The sequence below is a fragment of the Myotis nattereri genome (assembly GCF_964212035.1).
Source record: "Myotis nattereri genome assembly, chromosome: 11".
NCBI lineage: Eukaryota > Metazoa > Chordata > Mammalia > Chiroptera > Vespertilionidae > Myotis > Myotis nattereri.
The window spans coordinates 83,085,772-83,111,394 of NC_138086.1; the positions used below are offsets into that span (position 1 = coordinate 83,085,772).

A 25,623-nucleotide genomic window follows, 5' to 3' on the forward strand; every position below is an offset into this window, starting at 1 on the left:
AGTTTTGTCAAATAAAAAATGACTACATATCGACATACTGGAGGCCCGGTGCACAGGATCCATGCACAGATCGGGTCCCTAGGCCCGGCCGGTGGTCAGGGCCGATCGGGGCCTTCCGGCTGCCAGCCGGGACCTTCCGTCGTACCACGCTGCCCCCCTGGTGGTCAGTGCACATCAAGTGAGCGATGAAACTCTCCGTCTCCCGGTCAAACTCCGGAGGGGACGATCTGCATATTAGGCTTTTATAGAGAGAGAATTCTCCCCATATCACCGCCCCAGCATTACTTTGCTGTTACAGGATTTCACAAAAAAAGACCATGAGAGTCTGTAATAGGTTGTTGCTATGGGATAGTCCTGAGCATTACAATGTAGCCATCGGTTTTCCCTGGGGGCATGGACTCGTGGTCACCCCCTAGGGCCTGGAGGGGCCTTCTCTCCCAGCAAGGCCCTGGCTGGGGGCTGGGAGGACCAAGGGGAAGGCCTTAGACACTGTCCCGGGTTCCCCTGTCCGCTGCTCAGATGCCCATTCGCAGAAACCCGGCCACACTAACCAGCGGCCGGCAGCCCCGCAGAACGCTGTACCGAAGGGAAGCGGGCCTGCGGCCTCGGGAATCTTTGGAGACAGATCCCGGCTCTGATTTCAGAGTCAAGCCTCCGCGGCTATTTCGGGAATAAATGTGACCCTGGAGGATTCCTTGTTTCCTTTAGTTTCCCAATGAAATCGGAGGCCCTGTTCTTGGCCCAAAGCAGATAACACCAGCGACAGGAGGGCACGGGCGGCGGGGCGGCGGGGCGGCGGGGCAGCGGGGCAGCCAGGGCGGCCAGCGCAGGGTCCCGGCGAATAGGGGCGCCTGGCCCAGCGCTGGGCCCTCAGGGAGGGGGTGCGCTCTGCGGCCGCGGCACCGCCCCCTTTGCGCTCTCTTCCTGGTGGAGCCGCGGCCATTACTGCCGTTTCTGCATTGTTTATGTGTTGCTATGAGAACACTGGCCTTTCCGGTCTGGGGGGCGGGGGGCCGGGGGTGCGCGCACACACACACACACACACACACACACACACACACACACAGAGAGAGGGAAGAGGGGACCAGGACGATGTCCGCCCCGCGGCTGCAGGTGGGCTGGCGGGTGGCGGGGGCACAGACTTGCTGTTTCTGCCGCAACGGGCACGAGGCTGCGCCAGGCACCTGCGCCCCGCACCGCCGAGCACGCGCCCAGCCGCAGCGGCGAGCGGGGAGGTCCGTTCCCCTGGCCCCGTGGGTTCCCGGGGCTGCTGACCCGCAAGCTCTTGGGAAGTGTCATTGCCGACTGGACCCTGGACCGCGAGCGCCGCCTGTGGGTCGCCTGGAGAAGCGTCGCGCAGAGCGCGCGGAAAGGACCCGCTGGGAGCCGGCGGACGCGGTTCTCCCATCCTCGGGGCAGAGTGCGCCCCGGACTTGCGCCCCCCGCCCCCGCCCGCCCGCGCCGTGTGCGGATGGCACGGAACTGGGGACCCCTATGTCTCCAACGCAGTGCGCCAGAGAGAACCCACTGCAGGGCCACCAAGCGGCCGGGAAATGATTGTGGAAACCCCACTCTAAGGACTACCTGGTGTTAATGACACGTCGGCAGTGCCCGCGTGACTATTTTATTCCTTAGTTGTGGATGGAGGCTGTGTCTGAAACCAGCCTCAGGGAAAATACCTAAAACAGGCTAAATCTCCGACAAGCCCTGTCAGGACCGCTCCACGCGGGCCCCAGCAGGGACTCCGGGGAGAGAGCCCGTGGGCCTTCCCGCTTTGAGGAGTGACCCTGAAAGGGCAGAGGCCACGTGCGCACCTGCAGATGCGCGTTTATGGGGCCAGATGCGGGGGGGTGCGAGTGGCCCAGCGGGTGCGAATGAAACCCTTCTCTTCGCTCCCCAGACCCGACGCTGGTCGGATGGGCCGGTTCAGAAGCGCCTCACGAATCCCCGGCCTCGGGACTTGAATTTTGGAAAACTATGCAAAGTGCACCAGGTGACGGGCAGCGCACCGCAGTCTCTCCGACACGGGTTCGCGGGCGACCGCACCCTGGGACGCAGACCGAGAAGGGCGGCGGAGAGCCCAGGGGGCGGAGGCGGGGACGCTGGGGTGGCCAGAGACAGCGGGGGGTGGGGGATGGGAGCGCGGGGGTTCGGGGAGCGCGCGGTGGCGGGGCGCCGGGCGTGCCCACGTGGAGCAGGTGCTCGGACGGCCGCGCGCTGCGCACCCGGTGCCCTGCCTCGCTGCCCCGAGCGACGGACGGGACCCTGGAGCCCGGCCTGCGCCTGCCCGCCCCCGTCTCCCCCCACCCTCGCGCGCCGTTCCGGGGCGTGTCCTCGGCCGCTTGGGCTTCTATATAGCGGCCGGCGCGCCCGGGCAGCCAGATGCGAGCCTGGCGGTGCTGCGCTGAAGTCTGACCGCTCCGCTCCCAGCTCCTCCGCTCCCGCAGCCCGCGCCGACCGCCGCCCCCTGTGCCCGCGCCGAGCAGCAGACCTGGCTGAGCCGCGGACCCCCGCCGTGGGCGCCATGCAGCCGCCGCGCCCCGTGCTCTTGGCCGCCGCGCTGGCCGCGCTGGGGCTGCTCCTCGGGCTGCCCGCGGCGCAGGCTGGTGCCGGACCGGCGGGCGCGGGCCCCGTCGTGAGCTGCGAACCCTGCGACGCACACGCTCAGGCCCAGTGCGCGCCCCCGCCCGCCGGCTGCGCCGAGCTGGTGCGCGAGCCGGGCTGCGGCTGCTGCCTCACGTGCGCGCTGCGCGAGGGCCAGCCGTGCGGCGTCTACAGCGAGCGCTGCGGCTCCGGCCTCCGCTGCCAGCCGCCGCCCGGCGAGGCGCGCCCGCTGCAGGCGCTGCTGGAGGGCCGCGGGTTCTGCGCCAACGCCAACGCCGCCGGCCGCCCGCACCCCCAGGCCCCGCCCGCGCCAGGTGAGCCGCCCGCGCCTGGTGCGCCCTCCGGCTCCGAGGGGGCGGCTCCCAGGGGGCGGCACCGGCAGCCCGGCGTCAGCGATGGGCAGCGCCGCCGAGGAGAGGCCCTCGTTCCCCCGGGCCCAAGGGTCGTACGTGGGGAGACAGGCCCCGCGACCCGAGGACGCTCGCGGGAGGGACCCTCCACGGCCGCTCTGTTCCCTGGGTGCGAAGTGTTTGTAAATTGCAAAGCGCTTTTGCCGAAATGGGCCAAGAGTCTGTGGGGGGGCGGGGGGGAACGGACCCCGAGTTTGGCGTTCGAGGGGGGATCCCGGACCGAGGATCCCCGGCCCGGGAGCCGCGCGGCACGGGGACGCGGGCGTGGACTGCGCTCGGGCCCTGGAACGCGCCTCGGTTCCCGCGAACTAGGAGAGAGCGCGTCCACCCGCGGACGCGAGGGGCAGGGGCGCGGGGAGGTGGGGGGTGGACTTGGACCCCGGAGGTGAGGTGAGTTGTGGGGGGAGGTACCCGCGTTTAAAAGGAGCGGCATTGGCACAGGCTTACGGTCTGCAAAGCGGGGTCCCCTCTGGGTTGTTCCAAACCAGACGCCAGGGACTCGGGTGTTAATTCGCGTCTTTTGCGGTCGGACAACCTGATCCTCGGAAGGAAGCGAGTCTCCAAGGTCCCTCCCTACCCCCCAGGCAGGGACGGGGGCGGGGTGGCTGGACCCGGCTGCCCATCGCATCCCCTGGTGCACCCAGCTGCCCTGCCTGGGAGGCCCGCAGACGCGCCAGGAGCGGGGCTGCGCCTGTGGGGACCCGCGGGCTTAGGAGACCGAGGGGAGCGTGGAGCCAGGGCCGCGTGCTGCCCACACCGAAGCGGGAGGGATGAGCCCCGTGGAGGGCGCGGGGGAGGCCGCCCGCAGCTGCAGGGGCACCTCGCGTGGGGCCCTTAGACGGAAAGGGAGGCGGAGTCTGAGCCTCCACTTGACAAGCAGCGTCGGCAGCCTCGCTTCGTGACGAGAGTGGAGCCCCCGCCCCCGGCCACCAGCGGGGCAGGGCGCCCAGGGCAGCCTCGGGGGGTGGGGGGACGGTCCTGCGTGGTCCCCGCGGCCACAGAGGCCCCGGGTGAGGCGTGGCCGTGCTGGGCAGCGCCGCTCCGTTTCTCCCCGAGAAGCCGCGGACCCGGGATCGATGGGAAGATAAACCCGCAGTTTCCTGAGACGGGACTGTGTCGTTCAAACGCCCAGAAGCCTTTGTATCTCGGGGCAAAGCAATGCCCGGCGCGCGTGGGCGCCTGCTCGGCCCGTGCGGCTCTGGACACGGAGAAAGCGGCCGGAGAGCCCTCGCCAACACGCTCTCAGTTACCTGTTGGCGCCTTGGTTACAGTGTGAGGGGCGTTTGTTACAAAAGTATGAAGACGTGACTTCTAACCCTGGGGGGGGGGGGGGCCGCTTAAGGGACAGATTCCCGGCTCCGCCCCGAGTCCCGGGCGGTCAGGAAGTTACTCCGCGCTCCGGGGAGACGCGCGGGAGCTCATCACAGCCTCAGCCCCGCGCCCAGTCTTCCCCGGAGAAGAGAAAGGAAGCGAAATGGTTTCCCCGGAAACCAGCCTGCAGCCAGAGCTGCTCCGCGGTGCTGAGTGCGCCGCCCGGGCCGGACCCCTCCCTCGTGGGGCTGTTCCCTGGGTGGGGACAGAGCCCACGGAGGCGGGGCTTCCCTGGGGGCGGGGCTTCGCTAGGGGCGGGGTCTCCATGGGGGCGGAGCTTCCTTGGGGGCGGGCCCTGGGCGGGGCTTTACTTGGGGGCGGGGCCTCCTGGGGCTGGGCGTTCCGTGCCCGGTGCGGTGGGGCTGGAGCACGTGGTCTCCCCTCCCCGCTCGGCCCGGGGAGCCTTCCCCGCGCCCCGCCCGGCTCCTGGGAGCCCAGAGGTTTTGGCGGGCGTCCCGGCGTGGGCGGGCGGCCACGCTGACCGGCTTGTTCCCGGGCCGGCGGAGAACCGTTAGCTGGAGCGGGGCGCCGGGCACCCGGCGGAGCAGATTGGGGACCAGAGGGCCTGGGAGGTCCGGGGTGCGGCCTGTCGGAATGACGTGGCCATGTGGCCGCTGCCTGGCTGTGCGGACCCGGCGGGAGCAGGGACCCCCCCCCACCGGCCCCGGTCCCGCGGCCGCCCCGCTCAGCCCGGGAAGGAGCAGCGAGGCGCCAGCTCCACGCCCGCCGCGCACGTGCTCAGAGCAGTGACACCCACCCCGGGGCGCGCCGACACGCTGTCCTCTCGGGTTTTCCTCCTCCGCCACGGGGATGACGGGGGCGGGGAGGGAGGACTCCCCCGGGATGGGTGAGTGAGTGCCCCCGGGTGCGGGTCCGAGAGGCCGCTGGGGCCAGGCCCTGCGGGACAGAGGGACCGGACACCAGCCCACGCCGCTCAGGGCAGACGCGCAGCCAAGCGCTCTGGGGAGCGGGGAGCGTTCTGGCCGGAGCGGGTTCCTGCGGGGCCGCCTCACCCCGCGCTAACTCCGCGGGGACAGGGCCGGGGTGGGGGGGGTGCCGTCCAGGGTCAGCTCTGCCCCTCCTGGTGGAGGGGGGACGCCCGCCAGCGAGGCACCTACTGGTCACGTCTCTTCTGATCTCGAGGCAAAGCCAGTGCCAGGGCTGCTAGCCAGAGGGTGGTCCTCCATCCGGGTGTCTTCTTGTTCTTACATATTTTTATTGATTTCAGAGAGGAAAGGGGAGGGGCAGAGAGAGAAACATCAGTGATGAGAGAGAGGCCGCACGCTGGGGATGGAGCCCGCAACCCGGGCCTGTGCCTGCCGGGGAATCGAACCCTGACCTCCCGGTTCCTAGGTCGGTGCGTTGGTGCTCAGCCACGGGCCACACCCCGGGCTCAAGCGGTTCTTCCTGAATGTGCTCGGGATGGTTGAGTGACGATTCCCCGGAGACGTGACCTTGCTCGGTCCTCAGCTCCGGCCCGTGTCCCCCCAGGAGACGGCAGTGAGTCGGAGGAAGAGCTCAGCGCTGTGACCGCGGGGAGCCCGGCGCTGACCCACTGGGCCCCCGACTCCAGGTTCCACCTCGGCCACACCAAGATGGACACAATCAGGAGAGGGAGCGCCAAGGACAGCCAGCGCCACAGGGTCCACCTCGAGGCCCAGGGCGCGGTCACCCAGAACTTCTCCTCCGAGAGCAAGCAGGACACGGAATACGTGAGCGCCGCCTCCTCCCTGGGGGCGGGGGTGGGGGGCCAGGGCACCAGGTTGCTCTTCACTCCGAGCTGTGGGCACACCCTGTCCAGGCCCAGGGGCAGCTCCCGGTCCTCCTAGCGCCCAGAACAGGGACCAGGCGGCCTGCCCTCGGCGCCCAGGCCTCTGGGCTGCGGAAAGGCTCAGAGCCCTGCTCTTCCTGTGCACCTGGCCTCCGGGTGTCCCGGTGACTCCCCGGAGCTGAGCCTCGTCTAGGGACACGAGAGGTGGGGCCGGTGTCCCCGTGGGCGCCGTGATGGCTGAGTCAGGCCGCAGACACTGCAGGTCCCCCGGGGATGCCCGGCGGTGGGACCTCATAGTAACCAGTCCACGCCCCCAGGGGCCCTGCCGCCGGGAGATGGAGGACACGCTGAACCGACTCAAGTCCCTGATCACACTGAGCCCCCGGGGCATCCAGCTCCCCAACTGCGACAAGAAGGGCTTCTACAAGAAGAAGCAGGTGAGCCCTCGGTCCCCCCCACTGGAGGGGGAGCCACAGCTGGGCCCCTCCTCCTGCCCCCCCCCAGTGCCTGCTCCCCTTTAACCACGAAGGGACCCAGGCGCCCCAGCACCTTCCCGCTATCCAGGGCGGGACAGCCTGGTCCCCATGGGGCCTGGGAGCCCCTGGGGGTCACATCACCTTCTCTGCTCCGCCCACAGTGCCGTCCGGCCAAGGGCAGGAAGCGCGGCTTGTGCTGGTGCGTTGACAAGTACGGGCAGCCCCTCCCCGGGCACAACCCGCCAGGCAAACCGGACGTGCACTGTGACAGCGTGGAGAGCCAGTGACATGGCGGGTAAGCCTGGGGCCCTGCTGAGGGCTCTCCATCGGAAAGGGGGGGTGGCTGGGGGCGGGTCAGATGGAGGACAGACCTGGGACACTCCCTGAGGAAGGAGGGGAACCTGCCCCCCGCCAGCCACACAGGCAGAGGCTCTGGGCCCCCTTGTCTCAAACACTGATCTTTCTTGCAAAGAGCCAAGGATCTGAGCACATGGGTCAGTCTCAGAGGCTGTCCCTGTAAGCCCCACGGGGCCCTTATCTTCCCAGTAAACTCTCTAACTTCAAAAGAACTTGTTTCTAAAATATATTTTTTTATTGATGTCAGAGAGGAAGGGAGAGGGAGAGAGAGATAGACACATCAGTGATGAGGGAGAACCATGGATTGGCTGCCTCCTGCAGGTCCCCCGCTGGGGATCCAGCCCACAACCTGGGCCTGGGCCTGGGCCCTGACCGGCAATAGAACCCTGACCTCCTGGTTCATAGGTCACTGCCCAACCACTGAGCCACACCAGCTGAGCAAGAACCTGTTTCTAAATTAAACACGTGTCTGTTTGTGCTTTTTTTCCCTGTAAAATACATTACGGATATTCTGTGGTTAATAGAATTTTAATAAAGTTCATTAAATCTAATTCAAACAATGACTTTTTAAACCATCACTTTGAAGAATGCTATCACATCCAATATTCTCTTTGACTAAATGAGAGAGTTATTGGTGGAAAAAAGGAATAAATACGTTTCCTTTCATCTCCTCGAGACAAATTTAAGTCAACAGAAGAAATTTTCATGTTTAGGTGTTTGCTTTCCTTGCAAGTTGGAAAAGGCAATTCTAATTCCGGGGGTGACTATGGAAGAACATAGCAAGCAGCCCAGCCAGCGTGGCCCAGGGGTTGAGCATCGACCTATGAACCAGGAGGTCACGGTTCGATTCCCGGTCAGGACACAGGCCCCGGTTGTGGGCTCGATCCCCAGTGTGGGGTGTGAAGGAGGCAGCCTTCCATGATCCTCTCTCATCACTGATGTTTCTCTCTCTCCCTCTCCCTTCCTCTCTGAAGTCAATAAAAATATATATTGTTTTAATTGCTAGCGTCCTGCAGGCCCTTTGCTCTCCGAACAGGGTGGCCTGCCTGGTGCCTCGCCTGGTGCCCGGGGAGGGAGTGGAGACTGACGCCGGAGGAGCTAACCAGCATGTTCCTTTCTCTGTTTTAGTTCAGAGGAACTCAGGCACCGGTTTCGCACCAAAGACTGCCAAGGCGGTGATCAGCGTTGGCTGCAGCCTCGATTATATATCTTTCTCTGGTGAATCCATTTCTTTCTTAAATCCACGTGTAGGAAGAGACCTCTGAAATGCCTGGGCTTCTAAACAGTGCGCTTGAGCGGCTTCCCACGCCCCAGCAGCCAGGGAAACCGTGTGATTTTTCTCGTCACTTCTTTCGAACCTCCTTCCGAACTCAAGCACAGGCCGGGCCTCAGGCCACCCTGGGGACCTCACACCCTAGCACCCCTGCCACTTGGGCCTCCCGGGAACGCCAACCTCTGCCCTGGGGTGTCTGGACACACCCGCCTGGAGCCGAGGCCCGCGCCCCTCCCCCCAGTAGCGAGCTCCTGCCCTCAGGTGACCCGTCCTGCTTGGGGACGAGTGGAGACCATGAGGTGGAGTCTTGCTTTTATTTTTATTTTTTTTTTAATGACCAAGAAGGTGCTCAGACCCTGGGCATCTGGAGAAGTGGGTGGCTCAGGCAGGCTCCCGGGGACACGGCCTTGGCTGTGGCCCCACAGGGCGGGGACGGGGGGGTGAGGGGGGGGCAAGGCCACACATTTGTCTTCAGAGGCCCCCCAACAGCGGCACGATGCTCGGATGGCGGCAGAAAAGGGTGTTCTCCACTCACAGCTCCAAGACCAAGGTAGTTTTTGAGGCTGAGTCCTCAGAGGCAAAGGAGGTTCTGTTCATCCCTTGCCCTGTGTCCTCTGTCACACTGTAACACGTGAGTGGCCATGTATCTAACCAGAGGGGCCTTGGGGATCCCAGAATGGCCCCCTCCTTCTGACTCACGTATTCACAGAGAAATGCCTTCGTGAACTGTCACCGTTGCCTGCATCGTGGCCCAAATGTAATGGGACCTGTGCGCATAGTCTTAGATGCCCCGTCGGCCACGGCCACGGCCACGGCCGCGCGCTGCCCCGGAGGAGGCCCTGTGGCCACACGGCCGAGGGCGGACCAGAGGTTCCCCAGACACTGCCTACCTATTCGCTTTCCTTTATTTTTTTAATCAAGTGTTCAGAAAAAAAAGAAAAAAAAGTCCTTTTGAGAAATCTGTCTCACCACGTATTTATAACGGGTTAATAAAGTTTTTACCGTGAAAAAACGTTCGCCGGTGTCAGCGGCCACCGAGTTTGAAGGGTCGGGCGTCCCAGTCGGAGTTTCCCAGGGAGCTCCGGGGGGTCTTGGCCTGGGTCCCGGCCGGGCCGGTCAGCAGGTGCCCCCAGGCCCTCGCTGCCCTAGGTTTTGTCCCCATCCCGTCTGTCCCCGCTCAGACCAGCACAGGGGACACACGTGGCCGGGTCCCTCCCCGCCGGCTGGGCTGGGAAGGGACAGGCAGGAGGAGGGAGACCCGGACACGCTGGGAGGGGCTCTGACCCTGTGACTGTGGGCGTCGCAGGACACACTGGTTTCCAGGAATCCCGAGTGTGGTCCTTAATAAAGCACCTAAGTCCGTCCTCATCCACGTTGGGTGCGAGCCTGGGGGTGGGGGGGTGGGGGCCTGCAAAGTCCTGAGCCGGACACGAGGGGCCGACCAGCAGGGGGCGCGCTGCGGGGCGGGACCTGGCCCACCAGGGTCAGACTCCGGAGCAGGAGCTGTGGGCCCCCAGGTCCGCCTTCCTGGGCACACGTTGCACACCCGCTTCACCCCAACCTCTGCTGCAGTCACACCCCGGTCCACTGCCGCCTAGCGCCCTCCTCTCACATGGCGAGCGCGTGGCCTGCCACCTGGCTCTCCTGCCCCCACACACCCCACCCTGCCCCCCACACTGCGGCCGGGAGTGTGGGTGCTGCTCCCTCACTGGGTCCCGGCCACGCAGGTGCCAGGCACCGCCTTCGGGCCTCGACCAGCAGGTGGACGCTTGTGCCCGTGACGGGCATGTCCTCAGACCCACTCCTCTGGCGGCAGCTGCCCGGAGAGGCCTTCTCGCCCAGCGGCCGGACTCCTGCCGGAGCAGCGCTCGGACGTCCGGGCTGAATGTGATGTCAGTAACATGGGGAGCCTCGGGGACGAGCACAGCCAACGCTCATGTGTCCACAACACGCCTGCGCACACATGCGTGCACACGGACACGCTCACAGGCACAGGTGCACACACGCCTGGGGGAGGCCTGGTGCCCCTGGCATTCCTACTTCTTCACGTGCCATCGGTCCCTGGTGCCTGGACGCCGCCTTGTCCCTCAGGAAGGCGATCCATTCCCTGTGGGCGGTCGGGTGCCAGGATCTGGGTGAGCGGGTGTCTGTCAGGACAGTAAACACGGAGTCGCAGGTCTCTCCTGGGGACCTGGCCGAGGGGGGCTGGCAGCCGTGGGGTCTGAGGGGAGGGGGCCCCGGGAAAGGCTGGGGGCTGGGGGCTGCTAAGGGTGGGGCAGAGTCAGGAAAAGCAAATGGGTAACCCTTCGAGGAGGAAGGGATGGGGAGCAGGAGGCCTTGTGCTCCGGGCGCAGCTGTGCCAGGGGGCCGCAGCCGCAGGGGCAGAGGCCGAGGGGCAGGAGGAGGGTGGGGAGCAGCCGCGGGGCGGGGCGTCTCTGAGAAACCCCAGCCTATTTACAAACGGAAGGAACCGCGAGTGGAGAAGTGAGGGCGGCCCAGCCCAGGGGTGATGGACACTGGGGGGCTGTTGGCCAGGCAACCTCAGTGCCACAGCCACTCTGGCAGGGGGACGGGCGGCGCACGGGGGGGGGGGCGGGGGGGCACAGAGGTCCACGCAGGAGCAGGTGCTGAGTAGGCCGTTTATTTGTTTACATCGTGCGAGCCTGAGCGACAATGCATCTCCCTACCGGCTTCCTGCAGCCACTGGCCGCCTCGCGACCGTCTCCAGCCCTCACCTCCCCCTCAGCTCCGGCACACGCACCCCTGGCGCCCGGAGCGCCCCTGCGTGTCCCGGGGAGAAAGGCTCCCGGGTGACTGCATTTCCCGGGGGGTTGGTCCCCGGCCGGTTGGTCCCCGGCTCGGCCGCGGAATATAAGTTACTAGAGCACAGGTTCTCGTGTAGAAAAATAAACTCGGTGAATAAATAGACTACAGCTTCAGAAGCAATCGCGTGTGGAGTACACAGCGCCCCTCCACCCCTCACACGGGGCTAGTGTGTCGGAGCATGAACACACCGGGTGCTTAAACGTTTCACTGAAGGAGCCGGTCAGGCTGCGTCTGCTTTCGGGAAATACTGATCGCAGTTGGGGTCCCCGATGACCTCCTTGGACCCCGCGATCCTCTGCCCGTTCCAGGGGTACACGCACCAGCAGGCCCCTGTCTCTCCATGCAGGGACACCATGCACTGTAAAAGAGGGGGGCCAGGTCAGAGCCGCACCCCACGGAGAGCCCAAGGCTGAGGGCTCAGACCCCGGGCACCACCCCTGCCGGGACCGGCCAAGGGCACACCCCGCGCCCTCCAGCTCAGGTGTCCAGTGCGTCGCGGATTCCACACGCGTGCAGCGCGGTGCGGGTGCGCCCGGCGTGGAGTGCGCCCAGCTGTCTGCTCCGAGGCCCCACCGGCTGGGGCAGGTGAGGGACGGGAGCGGCTGGTGTGGTGTCCCCGGGGCAAAGATCGGGGCTGTGGGGGGCGTGTTTGGGGCGGGGCGCAGCAGCAGGGGGCGGGGAAAGCTGGCTCTGGGGGATGGGGACCCGCCCCAGGGCGCACCTGCTTGGAGTGGTACAGCCCGTTCCTGTGGCAGTTGGGCAGGTAGAACTTGTAGAGGCCGTCGCCCACCTTCGTCCGCTCCTGGGCCAGCTTGGCCAGCACGTCGTAGAGTTCTCGCTGGCAGGGGTCCTGCGACGGGGAGGAGAGGTGACTCCCCGCCCCGGGGTAGGACAGGGGGCTGTGTGGACGCGCCTGTCTCCAGGGGGTCGCATGGCTGTCTTGGGTGGTTACGAGGAAGGTTGGGGGCCGTGCCCTCCCACCCCGAACACCCCTAAACACCCACGGGAGCTGAGAGGTCTCCTGACTCCCTCCCCTCCTCCGCACGCCCACCCCCCACCCCCACTCCCACCCAAGTGTGGCTCCTGCCCAGCGGGGAGGCGGGCGCAGCCTCTGAACGGAGACTGTAGCCACGGAGACTTCCCGCCATTGACACCGAGGCGGGCACCTCCGGTCCTTTGTCGCCCTCAGGTGGCAGAATTGAGCAGGGCACCCGAGACGGGGCGGGCGGGGGAGGGGCGGCGGGGGGGGGTCAGGTCTTGCAGGTGGAGGCCTGGGGGGACGGTCACAGAACATTGCGCGGACTTGATGCTCCGCACTTTGGCTTTCGGGGCAGAAAGGCCTCGATTTCATGTTATGCAAATGTCACTGCGCTTAAAGGGTGCAGGTGTGTGGGGAGGGCGGCTCCGTCCTGCGCGCACTCCTGCTCTGAGCTCAGGGGCACGGGGGCGGCCTGTCCTTCTACCCTCAGCGGAGCAGAGGCTGCCGAGCGCCCCCCTAAAGGCTCGGCCGAGCTCCGCTGAGCGATGCCGGCTGGGCCGCGGGGAGCCCCTCCGTCCAGCTCCGCACAGGGCGACGCCTGCACCGGTTCCCGTCCGCCCGCCCGCCCGCCCGCCTCACCTTCCAGTTCTTGATGTCGGAGATCCCGAGCGCCCGGATGCTCTCGTAGCTGCTGAGCGCGCTCCACACCGAGGGCAGGCCCTCCGGGTTCGCCTCCTCGGCCTCTGCAGGTGGAGCGACCGGCCGTGAGCCCTCCCCGGACGGGAGCCGCGGCTCCACCCGACCTGCCCTCCGCTCCCCGGCCCCCCCATGGCTCCACCCGACCTGCCCTCCGCTCCCCGGCCCCCCCATGGCTCCACCCGACCTGCCCTCCGCTCCCCGGCCCGGCCCACGGGGGCGTTTCAGTCACCCCGCGGAGGTAGGAGAGGGTCACATGCGACTGCCCCTCCCACCCAGGGCACTGGCTGCCCACGTCCAGGATCTACCAGCTGTGGGCAAACTACGGCCCGCGGGCCAATGAATAAAACTAAAAAAAAAGGCCGTACCCTTTTATGGAATGATGTTTACTTTGAATTTATATTAGTTCACACAAACACTCCATCCATGCTTTTGTTCCGGCCTCCGGTCCAGTTTAAGAACCCACGGTTGCCCTCGAGTCAGAAAGTCTGCCCACCCCTGGCTCACCACGGGGTGGGTGTCCACGGATCCGCGGGCAGGGCCTTCTGCGCTCTCTCCGTCTCCCCTCCCTGCCCTGGGGCTCCTGACAGGCTGGGCCCCAAACTCCGGGTGTGGGCCGGGCGGCGCCCCCCTGGCTACTGGCTAGAGGCCGCCCCGTGCGCCCAGGCTGCTCCTCCGCCCCCGCCCCCCGGGAGAGCTCGCCGGAGGGAGGCGGTACCTGCGGCCTCGGCGCTGGGCTCGGTGACCACGGTCTCGGGCAGGCAGATGCCCCGGCCCCGGGACAGCGCCAGCAGCGGCCGGGTCTCGCCGGGGCGCGGCTGGCAGGTGAGGCCGCTCTCGCAGCGCGCAGAGGTCATGCCGCAGGCCTCGCCCCGGCGCCGGGAGCACAGGGTGCAGCAGCCGCAGCCGTAGGGCCGGGCTTGCTCCCGGCAGGACGCGGGCACCGGCGCGCAGGCCGCCAGCTTCTCGGCGGAGCAGGGCGCGCACTGCCACAGGTGGGGCTCCGCGGCGGCCGCCTCGCCCAGCAGGGCGGCCAGCAGGAGCAGGAGCGGCGCGGCGGCGGGGGCCGCGGGCATGGCCATCGCGGGCGGCGGGCGGCGGGCGGGCACTGGCTGCGGCGGCGGGCGCTCGGGGCCAGGCGGACGCTGCGGGTGATGCTCGCCGGAGCCGGCGCCTTATGAAGGGCTCGGCGCGCACCTGCCGGAGGTTAATGATCGGCGGGGCCGCGGGCGGGGGGGAGGGGGGGATGGGGGGGGAGACCGGGTTCAAAATAAGTTTGTTTTGCTCTGCGCTCCAGGCCCCGCGCCAGGCGTGGGCGGGCGTCAGCGGGTCTCGGCTGTTTGTCCGGTTGCTGTGAGTTCCCGCCGGAGCCCACGCCGCTCTTCACGGGAGCGCGCGGCCGGGCGGCCCGTTCTGTTCCAAGGAGCCCGGCTGGGCCACGGGAAGCCCCTGCCCTTTCCTCTCTTTTCTTTGCTTTTCTTTCAATATATTTTTATTGATTTCAGAGAGAAAGGGAGAGGGAGAAACATCAATGATGAGAATCATGGATCCGCCGCCTCCTGCACGACCCACACTGGGGATCGAGCCCACAACCTGGAACCCTGACCTCCTGACTCCCAGGTCCATGCTCAACCACTGAGCCACACTGGCCAGGCCTCCACCCCCCGCCGTTTTCAAATGGGGAAACCGAGGTTGGGGAGAACAGGGGCAGCCGCTTAGGACTAAGACTCCGGCTGGCCGGCTGGTTCTGCAGGAAGGAGGCTCCACCTGGAACTCCAGTCTCCCTGCCTTTCCCAGGAGGGGGGGGCAGGAGCGTCCTTCCCTGGGCGAGGTGGGCAACTGCACCTCCAGAGAGGAGAGGGCTGGGGCCGGACAGAGTTCGAGGCTGCAGGGGCACCCAGACCCCAGCACCCAAACCCCCAGGCAGCCAGAACCTAAGCACCCAAACCCCCAGGCAGCCAGAACCTAAGCACCCAGACCCCAGGCACCCAGACCCCGGGACACCCAGAGTCCGGAGCACCCATACTCCGGGCCCCCTGGGACTTTCTGACTCAGACCAAATGTGTATCGGGAACCAAATACCAAGGGCTTCTCTTTAGTTAAAATTCCTTTCTTGGATCTTCTCCTGGGTTGCAAGACAAATGTCCCGGTCCCTTCAAAGACCGTGAGGCGGCCCCCCTGTCCCCAGGAGCTGCAGGTTTTCTGGGGAGCCCGGTCCCCAAAACCAGGCAGCCCTGTATGTACTGAGATGAGTAAACACGCGAGTTAAGTACAATTTCCAAGTAAAAATGGGAAGGTACATGCCCGGCCGGCGTGGCTCAGTGGTGAGCGTCCACCTATGAACCAGGAGGTCACTGGTTCGATTCCCGGTCAGGGCACAGGCCCAGGTTGTGGGCTCATCCCTAGCCAGGGGCGTGCAGGAGGCGGCTGGTCCATGATTCTCTCTCATCGTGGATGTCTCTCTCTCCCTCCCTCTCTGACATCAATGAAAACATTTTTTTAACGAGAAGGTAAGGATATGCTCTTGTCTGTGTTCAGTTCCCGTGTGAATAGCCCCGTCCCTGTCCCTCTGGCTGGATTGGAACTCTTGAGAAGAACAGGTAAGAAACCAGTCAGTGCCTCCTGAGGGAGGGAGGGCAGTCCGGAGACGGAGGGAGAGGCCGTGCCCCCTCGTGCGTCCTGGGCCTCCTGGCTCACGTCACCCTGAGATCCTCGTTCTGTGCACGCAGGCGCTCACACTGACAAGAACAACACACTTAAAATTAATGTGCTGAGTCCTCCCAGCTGTGGGGCTCCAGGCTGTGGGTGCGCCCACAGGCACAGCCTCTCCCAGCAACAAGCAAAACAAGGCCATGGAAGGAAGGGCCTGGGGTGCAGTGGGGGGCAGACAGCAGTGCAGGGGGTGCAGTGGGGGGCAGACAGCAGTGCAGGGGGTGCAGTGGGGGGCAGACAGCAGTGCAGGGGGTGCAGTGGGGGGCAGACAGCAGTGCCCGGGGTGCAGTGGGGGGCAGACAGCAGTGCAGGGGTGCAGTGGGGGCAGACAGCAGCGCCCGGGGTGCAGTGGGGGGCAGACAGCAGTGCAGGGGGTGCAGTGGGGGCAGACAGCAGTGCAGGGGGTGCAGTGGGGGGCAGACAGCAGTGCCCGGGGTGCCGCGGGGGGCAGACAGCAGTGCCCGGGGTGCCACGGGGGGCAGACAGCCATGGGGAAGGCAGGAGGCTGGGAAGAGGATGCTGTGTTTAGGGAATGACCAGGGGTTCTCTCTCTGGGGAGGATTAGGGGCAGAAAAACAGCGAACCCAGACTTTCCACGGGAAGGTGACGTGACAAAGGCCGCGAGGAAGGAGAGCACAGCCAGCTCGAGAGGCGGTGGGTGGTCCCCGAGCGGCCAGGACTCGCAGAGGCCGGTGGGAGGCCGGGCACAGCTGCAGGGAGACAGGGAAGGCCCAGGACGGAGCCTCCTGCACAGCCCGTCCCCGCAGGCCTTCCTGAGGCTGTGCCAGGCCTCCCGCCCCGGGGCCCTGGAGCGCCCCCCCCCCCCGCCCTCTCCCTCGGGCCCATGGTGTCCTCTCCTCTGAGAAGCTCCCCGGGCTCCCGGTGGGCTGAGGCGCCCCCTCTGTGCCCGGGGCTGCCAGCAGGTGAGCGCCAGGGGAGAGCTGCCTGCCCCCCCTGGGCCTGTCTCCCCGCCAGGCTGGGGGCCTGAGGCTGCCCTGCCCAGCACCAGGCCCACGTGACCCACCACTGGACCCCGAGAGCGGCTGCCCTGGTCACAGGTGCGGGAGCAGGGAGGGCGGTTTGGGGGGCTGGGGTCACCCTATGGACTGGTGCCCAGCTGCCCAGGCCTTGGGAGGGAGCCCAGCCCGCAGGCATCTGAGGTGGGGGTCAAAGTGCCTTCGGCTCAGGGCAGTCGGGGCGCCCGGGGTGGGGGAGTGCGGGGCTGAGTGGTAGTTGGGGCCACAGGGGAAGTTTCCGACGCGGCCCCATGTGGACTCGGGTATAGCAACTGCTCCCACTGGAGCTGCGAGCCGGCAGATGCCCCCAAACCCGCCCCCTCCCCGCGGAGTCAGCGCCCGCTGAGCAGGGCGCCCAGGTAGCCCCTGTGCTACCCCAGGGGGCACCACCCGCGTGGGACACGCTCAGTGTTTGGCAATCATGTCAGCACCCTTCCCATCACACCCGCCTGGGTGGCAGCACCTGTGGGGAGGGGGTCTCCCAGGGAGGCCAAGGAGCTGAGCCCCAGGATGCTGGGAGCCCCGAGGGGCGGGGCCTGGAGCGGCACTCCCCCAGCCGCACCATGGCCCCCCAGACTGCCCGCCAGCACCTGGCTTGGCACCCTGGCCCATTCTGTAACCCCCCGGGGCCTCAGTATCCCAGCCTGTGAAATGGGTCGCACAGTCAGCCCCGAGTGTGCGAGCTCCGCAGAGGCTGGGGCTTGAGACCCGCAGGGCCTGTCGGCACCCCGTTCCCCCCTGGGCCTCCCGCCCGGGCTGACTCACGGCCCAGCCGGTGCTGGGCGTTGGGCAATCCGCTCAGAAAAACAATGCGGGGCCAAGGCCACAGGCGGCCTCGCGGGAGAGGCCGGGACGGGACCCTCCGGACGGTGTTTTGAACCCTCGAGGAAGGAAAACAAAAATATGTTTTGCTCCCGGGACTGACGGGGGATGATGTCAATGGAGCCAAGGCCACCGCTCCCCACGCGGAAGCACCCCCTCCGTCCCCCCGCCCCCCCCACCCCACCCCCCGCGAGCCAATGTGCAAAGGCACCGGCTCTTGTGACATCATCGCGCCCAGGGCCTTACTGTGCCCACCGCCCGCCAGCCCCTCCAAACATCAGGTCCCCTGATCAAGTCCCCCCACGGGACCGCCCCCCATGACTCGCGGGTGCTGTGGTGCACCCCCCCCCATGAGCACAGTCTGCTTCTCTGACCTGGCAAAGAACAGGGGCCTGGCACAGAAAGGGGTGCAGCTTCCTACGTTAGGGGGGCAGCCTCCTACATTAGGGGGACAGTCTCCTACATTAGGGGGGCAGCCTCCTACATTAGGGGGACAGTCTCCTACATTAGGGGGGCAGCCCCCTACATTACAGTCTCTAGTCTCTTGTGGGGGTGTCTCGCTCGCATCACAGTGTGCATTCACGGGGTGCAGCCAGCAGGCAGGCATGGAGAGTTTGATCATGAATGGGTGCTGGAGTCTTTAATGCTCTTTCTGCATCTCTGGGGATATCTGTGATGTCTCCTTAGCCGGTTGACATGATCACATTGATTGATTCTTGAGCCTTGGACACTTGGTCATGACATATAATTTTTTCATATCTTATTAGATTTGGTTTGTTATAAGCAGACACAGGTGAGTATATATTTTTCTATATGTTTGTATTGATTTCAGAGAGGAAGAAGAGGGAGAGAGAGAGAGATCAATGATGAGAGAGAATCGTGGATCGGCTGCCTTCTGCACGCCCGCTACTGAGGATCGAGTCCAGAGCACACCTCGGCCCGACTGGGATCAAACTGTGACCTCCTGGTTCATCGGTCGGCCCTCAACCACTGAGCCACCCTGGCCGGCCTGACGTGCTCCTATTTTATTGCGGACGTTTGCATCTATGTTCATGAGACTGGGTCTGTGGTTGTTCATCTTTGTCATTTGTTTTGGTGTCAGGGCAGTGCTGGCCTCGTAGAAGGACTCAGGAATTATCCCCTCCGCTTCTGTCTCCTGGAAGACTGAGAGAAGTGTAATTTCTTCCATGAATGTTCATGAGTGTGTGGGGCTGGCTCCTGCCACCGGCTGGGCCGGGAGCCCCTGCAGGCCGTGCCCGTGCCCCCACCCGCTCCCCAGGGGCTGCCGGGTGCTGGGGAGGCCTGGGACAGGTGACACTGTGACCAACAATGTGCTGCTGGACACACCGTAGATTTCACAATGTTTCCGTTCACAACACAAACAAAAGCCCTCACTGTCCCAAACCAGGGCGCCTGTGTGCCAGGAGGTCAGGGCACCCGGGGGTCAGGAGGTCGGGGCACCGGGGGTGGCCGAGCGCAGGGAGAAAACAGGCCACGGGCCAGCCTCCAGCCGCCCCCACCTGGCAGGCTCTGGGACTGTGGACACCTGAGGCCGCGGCTTCCCCATCTGGGACAGGATGGGCCGCGCCTGTGAGCTATATATTTTTTTTTTCTTTACTAACCGCGTTCTTTTCAGAAAAAGTAAAACAGATATTTTTATTGATGTCAGAGAGGAAGGGAGGGGGAGAGATAGAAACATCCATGATGAGAGAGAATCATGGATCGGCTGCCTCCTGGTCGCCCCACACTGGGGATGGAGCCCCCCACCCGGGCCTGGGCCCTGATGGGGACTCGAACCCTGACCTCCTGCTGACCTCCTGGTTCCTAGGTCGACGCTCAACCACTGAGCCACCGGCGGCTGAAGTGAAGTGGATGTAGCGATGTTACCACGTGCCCACCCTCCTGCCGCCGAGATATCGCCCCGCTGCCATTTCCTTTTGGTCTCTTTCCGGATGTGTGTGCGTCTGCGGTGTGTGTGCATGTGCGCATGTGTGCTGTGTGTGCCGTGTGTGCCGTGTGTGTGCCGTGTGTGTGTAGCATGTGTGCCGTGTGTGTGCCGTGTGTGTGCCGTGTGTGTGCCGTGTGTAATTTCTGAAATGGCCCCACACCACTGTCGGTTGTACAGCCTTTCCCGTGTAACAGTCACGGACACGGACGCCTTGTCTGCGTGTGCACCTGCCTGCGGTGCTTACCTGGGTGCACAGATGCACACAGATGCACACACAGATGCACACACAGATGCACACAGATGCACACACAGATGCACACAGATGCACACAGATGCACACAGATGCACACACAGATGCACACAGATGCACACAGACGCACACAGACGCACACACAGACGCACACAGACGCACACAGACGCACACAGACGCACACACAGACGCACACAGACGCACACAGACGCACACACAGACGCACACAGACGCACACAGACGCACACAGACGCACACAGACGCACACACAGACGCACACAGACGCACACAGACGCACACAGACGCACACAGTTGCACACAGATGCACACACAGATGCACACAGATGCACACACAGATGCACACATTTGCACACACAGATGCACACAGATGCACACAGATGCGCACACAGATGCACACAGATGCACACACAGATGCACACACAGATGCACACACAGATGCACACAGATGCACACAGATGCATATACAGATGCACACAGATGCGCACACAGATGCACACACAGATGCACACAGATGCGCACAGATGCGCACAGATGCGCACAGATGCACACACAGATGCACACAGATGCACACAGATGCACACACAGATGCGCACAGATGCACACAGATGCACACACAGATGCACACAGATGCACACACAGATGCACACAGATGCACACACAGATGCACACACAGATGCACACAGATGCACACAGATGCACACAGATGCACACACAGATGCACACACAGATGCACACAGATGCACACACAGATGCACACAGATGCACACACAGATGCACACACAGATGCACACAGATGCACACACAGATGCACACAGATGCACACACAGATGCACACACAGATGCACACAGATGCACACACAGATGCACACAGATGCACACACAGATGCACACACAGATGCACACACAGATGCACACGCAGATGCACACAGATGCACACAGATGCACACACAGATGCACACAGATGCACACACAGATGCACACAGATGCACACACAGATGCACACACAGATGCACACACAGATGCACACAGATGCACACAGATGCACACGCAGATCACTGGCCGCAGTCGTCCGCCCATGGACGAGCCCTAGTTTATGGACTCGGCCTGCGTTTCTGGCTCTGCCCTGCACTCGGGGCTCCTAAAGGTAACGCTCTCCGCCCCCCCGCCCCCCTGCAGAGACAGGGGGTGCGGGGCTGGAGTCGGGGGGCCCTGCCCAGCGGGGGTGGGCTGCGGTGGGCAGTGCCGCCTGGCCAGGACCCTGTGGAGGCCCCTCCTCGCAGCCTCGGGCCGGACCGGGGGTTCCTGAGCTTAGAGACGGGGCGGGGGGGGGCGGCGGTTCGGGGGCTTCTCCAGGACCAGCGGGGCCGGCAGGCCGGGCGCCCTGTGAGCAGCCCCGGGCTCAGTCTTCCCCTCCCGGAAATGGGGCAACAGGCTTCAGGTTTCGGGGTCACCAGTGAGGGGGGCGCGTGGGGGGCGGCGCCGGGCCCTCGGACGCGGCCTGAGCCCCCCCCCCGTTGCCTTGGAGACCGAGTCGGCGACCTCCCATCGCCTCGGGTCCGCCGCCCGGAAGTCGGGAAAGAGGCGCCCGCAGGTGCAGCCCCTCCGGCTCGCGGGCCGCGCCTCCTGCGCCTGCGCGGCTCGGGGGCCACAGGTGAAAACCGCGTGCAGGTGAGCAGCCCCACCCGGGCCAGGCGGCGGGAGCGGGATGGAGCCCGGGGCGCAGGTGGGCAGCGGGGCAGGGGGGCGGGGGGGAGGGGGGCAGGGGGAGGGGGCAGGGGCAGGTAGACGGGGGGGGGGCTGGGGGCGGGGGAAGGGGGGCGGGGCGCAGGTAGACGGGGGGGGGGGGGGGGGGGGCAGCGGGGCGGGAGGGGCCGGCGGGGGAGGCCGGTCCGTCTCGCTCTGGATCGCCCTGACCTGCACCAGGGACTCTGGGTCCCCCTGCCCTTCCGCCCTGAGACCCCTGCCCCCCTCCTGGGCCGCCCCGCCCTCCCCTGGCCCCTCCCCGTCCGGCTGGTCACTGTCCCGGGTCTGGCCCCCGGGAGACGGAGACGGGAGGGCGTCCCAGGTTCCAGGGGAGAGGCCGGTGCAGGTGACGTGCAGGCCCGACCTCTGACCCTGCGCTTCGCCCCCCACCCCAGGGACCCCACCACCCACCACCCACACCAGGGCCCCTCCCCAGGCCCCAGGGGCGCCTCCTGTCCTTCTCGTTGGTGAGTGGGTGTGACCCGCAGTAGGAAACATCGGATTTTCTTAGCTGCTTCTAGAATTTCTCAGGTTCCTAGTTTTCCTGGGATTTTACTTACTTATTTTTATTACTTTGTTAATCCTCACCCGGGGATAATTTTCCATTGATTTTTAGAGAGAGTGGACGAGAGAGGGACAGAGAGAGACAGCGATGCGAGAGAGACACAGGCTGGTTGCCTCCTGCACCCACGGACCAGGCCCGGGCGGGGAGGAGCCCGCAACGAGGTACATGCCCCCGACCCGACTCGAACCCGGGACCCTCTGGTCTCCCAGCCAACGATCTACCCCCTGAGCCCCACCGGCTGGGGCACAGGATTTGTTAAATTCTGTTTCCTTTAGCTTTTTATCTTGCCGGCTTCTGACACGTTTACAGAGGAGCCACCCATAGTTCCTTCCAGAGCTTTTATGCCTTTGTTTTGTACATTTCCATCTTATATCCATTTGGAATTTTCTTGGAAAACGAGGTGATGTAAGGTTTTTACATTCTCTCTTTCTGAGTAATTTATGGCTTTTTAAATAGTGCCGTTGCATCCCCCGGCCGACTTGTGTCAGGGGAGGTGTGAGAACCGACCCTTCGTCCGGGTTTTTCCAAATGACCGGCCGGAGGAGGAGGAGGAGGAGGAGGAGGAGATGAGCAGCCGCACTCCCTGCTGGTGCTGCCCGGGCAGAGGTCACCGGCCGGCCGGCCTGGGGTCCTGAGGCTTTTTTTGGGGAAAACACTGAACTGTTTCATCTGTGAGCTCTCGGCACGTCAGTGTTGTCCTGTGGGAGGACACAGGGTGTCCCAGAACATGCGTCCACGCTTCGCCGCCGGCTTTCCACCCTGAAAGGGAAGTGAGTCTCCGTAAACACTGCCTCGCCGTTACCGGCGTGTGCACACGCTCTGAGACGCCTCGCGTGTCCGGTCGCCCGCGGGTGCCGCTCCCGCGAGAGAGAGAGAGAGAGAGAGAGAGAGTGGACGCGTGTCCCCCGGGGGTGACCCCGAGGCGGGGGGACCTGCGGCCTCCATGCTGGGCGAGGGCCCAGGCCCACCCACCTGCCGCCACTGAGCACGCACACCTGCAGGGCATGTCGGCGGATTTGCTTGATGCTGAGTGTAAAGGTCAAGCTGATTTTATTGACGACGTTTTGTACTTCTCTCCCCCAAAAACATTATTCTTAATTCAGGACAGTCTGTTTTCTTTTTTAATATTTTTTATTGATGTCAGAGAGGAAGGGAGAGGGAGACACGCCAGTGCTGAGAGAGAATCATCGATCGGCCGCCTCCTGCACACCCCACGCTGGGGATGGGGCCGCAACCTGGGCCTGTGCCCTGACCGGGGATCGAACCCTGACCTCCTGGTTCACAGGTTGATGCTCAGCCCCTGAGCCACCCGGCCGGGCCGTCAGTCCGCCTCCCAGTCCTGTCCCTGGGGCTCAGCTCCCTGCCCCCCAGGAGGCCACACGGGCGCTCTGTTCGCACAGGTGTTTGAGTGGAGCTCCTCTGAGGACGAGGACCCGCCTTCCGTCCTGAAGCACAGCACCCCCGCGGAGGGCTTCCCTGGCCGGAGCCGGAGCCCGTGGGGCCCCAGGCCCTACCGCCGGGGAAGGGGCCCTGGAGACGGTTCCCCGCGGCCTGGCCGTGCCTCCCGGGACCTGCCCTCCCCCGTCCTCCGGAGGCAGCGGCTTTCTACCATCTGGGCCTCCGAGGAGTCCAGTGAGCAGCCGGGGCCCGACCGCAGCCCCCAGGCGCCAGAGGGGGAGCCACCCGTGCCCACCAAGGTCCCCCGCCCACGGCGGCCACAGCCCCAGCGAAAGGCGAAGCCGGGAGAGCCCCCGGGGAGCTGGAGAAGAGGCCAAGGGCTGCCCGGGGTCGCCGACACCACAGGGCGGAGGCGCCGGGACCTGAGGAAGCTGGCGGCTGTGGTAGGCCCACCCCAGCCCGTCCCCGTCCCCGTCCCCGGGAGCTCGGGGTCCCCACGAGGCGGCCCGTGGGGGTGGAGGAAGGGCACAGCTGGGCCTGGCGTGGGGAGGTCCCAGGCTGAGGACGGGTCACTGCCTCCGGGGGGCCTGGGTTGTGTCAGTAAAACATGAGCCCAGCATCTCCTCGCTCCCCAGACTCCCCCGCACTGCCCTGGCACGGGCTGATGACCCGCTCCTGCCCCCAGCCCGGGCCCACGCCACCCAAGGGTCCTTATATCCTCGTCAGTGGGTGGGAGGGCCCCAGGCCCGGCTGCTCTGGGCTCTCCCAGCCCCTCGGGGTCCCCCTTGCTGGTCCCGAGGGGCTGCTCTGGCCCCCTCTGTGCCCTCAGCCGCCCTCCAGAGCTTGAGTGACAGTGGGGCGGTTGGGGGGGGGGGGGCTGTGCTGGCGGCCAAGCCCCTCTGGCTCCCGGTCGGGTGGTGCCCACCCACCGACGGGGGGAGGGGGGCTGTAGGGGGGTCTTGTCCCACCAGCCCGTCCAGCGGACGCCCTCAGAGCCCGCTCCCCGCAGACGGAGCGCGTGAGGCAGTGGGAGGCCCGCCAGCTGCAGAGCATCGAGGAGGCCACGCAGCACGACCTCACGGTGCAGGACGAGTGACCGCCCCGCGACCTCTGTCCCCCGACCTCCCGTCCGTCCGTCCCTGCACCCGGCAGCCCGTGCACCCCATGCCTCCTCAGCACTTGATGCCCCCACATTGTGCCACAAGGGGGGCTGTTGATAAAGGTCTTGTCACTCAGACCCAGGTGTGGTCCTGGAGGTGCCACCTGAGATGAGGGGGCGGGGGGGGGCAGCCGGGTGACTTGGGGGGACTCGGTGACGTGTTGCAGGTGAAGAGCAGGAGCTCAGGGTGTCGCTCCAGGAAAAGCCGGAGCCGCTCCACCTGCGGCCTCTGGGACCTGCGGGCGCACGGGTTGGGGCGCACAGCGGGTAACCTGCCTCCCGCCCAGCACAGTCCCAGGACGGGGGCGGTGGGGGGGGGGGCACTGCTGACCCTCACGCGTAGGGAGGAGAGACGGCCCCCAAGCTTCGGTCAGACAGAAACCCGGCCTCAAACCCCAACATGAGGCACCCCGAAACACAAGGCACCCTGACACAGAAACCCCAACATGGTGCACCCCAACATGGAACCCCAACATGAGGCACCCTGTAACAGGGCACCCGATACTTGGAACCCCAACATGAGGCACCCTGTAACAGGTCACCCCGATACTGGGAACCCCAACATGAGGCACCCTGTAACAGGGCACCCCAGACAGACTGAGGCCGGGTGGAGACAGCAGGCCACGCAGGTGCCCGGCAGGCAAGGGTTTCTGGGAGGCGGGCGGCGACCCTGGCCTCCCTGGAGGTGCCACAGCCCCTTGGAGGCCCCCACGGAAGGGAGGGTCACTTCCACCAACACCGAGATGCCGTGTGTGTGTAGGGGGGGGGGGTGAGCATGCATTTCCACCAGCACAGCGATGCCGTGTGTGTGCGTGTGTGTGTGTGTGCGTGTGTGTGTGTGTGGTGAGCATGCATTTCCTGGGCAGTGTGTTTAAATGCACATTTTCTGAGCGAGTTCCTCCTGTATAAGCTGACTTTTCAACTTGTTCACTTTTCCCTTTGTTATAACAATTACCAGATTATAAAAGAGATACGTTTATTCACCCTGGCCAGTGGCTCAATGGTTAGAGCACCCACCTGCAGGCAAAGGGTCCTGGGTTTGATTGCAGGTCAAGAGCACAGACCTCAGTTGCAGGTTGAATCCCAGCCCTGGTCGGGGTGTGAGTGGGAGACAGCCCACTGATGTGTTGCTCTCGTGTCGCTGTTCCTCTTGCTCTCCCCTCCCACTCTCTCTAAAAACCAATGGGAAAATGTCCTCACTTCTTAGGTGAAGATTAAAAAATGAA

At 65.1% G+C, this 25,623-nt stretch overlaps 2 protein-coding genes across 2 annotated transcripts; one reads left to right on the forward strand and one right to left on the reverse strand.

Moving 5' to 3' along the window:
• The first annotated feature begins 2,386 nt into the window (after nucleotides 1-2,386).
• On the forward strand, nucleotides 2,387-9,329 carry IGFBP3 (insulin like growth factor binding protein 3). Its single transcript, XM_081101895.1, has 5 exons — nucleotides 2,387-2,918; nucleotides 5,877-6,097; nucleotides 6,474-6,593; nucleotides 6,794-6,927; nucleotides 8,118-9,329. Exons 1-4 carry the CDS (start codon nucleotides 2,525-2,527, stop codon nucleotides 6,917-6,919), a joined length of 861 nt encoding a protein of 286 aa, XP_080958021.1. The 5' UTR covers nucleotides 2,387-2,524; the 3' UTR covers nucleotides 6,920-6,927; nucleotides 8,118-9,329.
• Nucleotides 9,330-11,308: 1,979 nt separating this feature from the next.
• IGFBP1 (insulin like growth factor binding protein 1) lies at nucleotides 11,309-13,845 on the reverse strand (the record flags this gene model as incomplete). The annotated part of the gene is made up of 4 exons (XM_081101896.1): nucleotides 11,309-11,446; nucleotides 11,810-11,938; nucleotides 12,707-12,810; nucleotides 13,482-13,845. The coding sequence occupies 4 exons, from the start codon at nucleotides 13,843-13,845 to the stop codon at nucleotides 11,309-11,311; spliced, it is 735 nt and encodes a 244-aa protein (XP_080958022.1).
• Nucleotides 13,846-25,623: the final 11,778 nt, after the last annotated feature.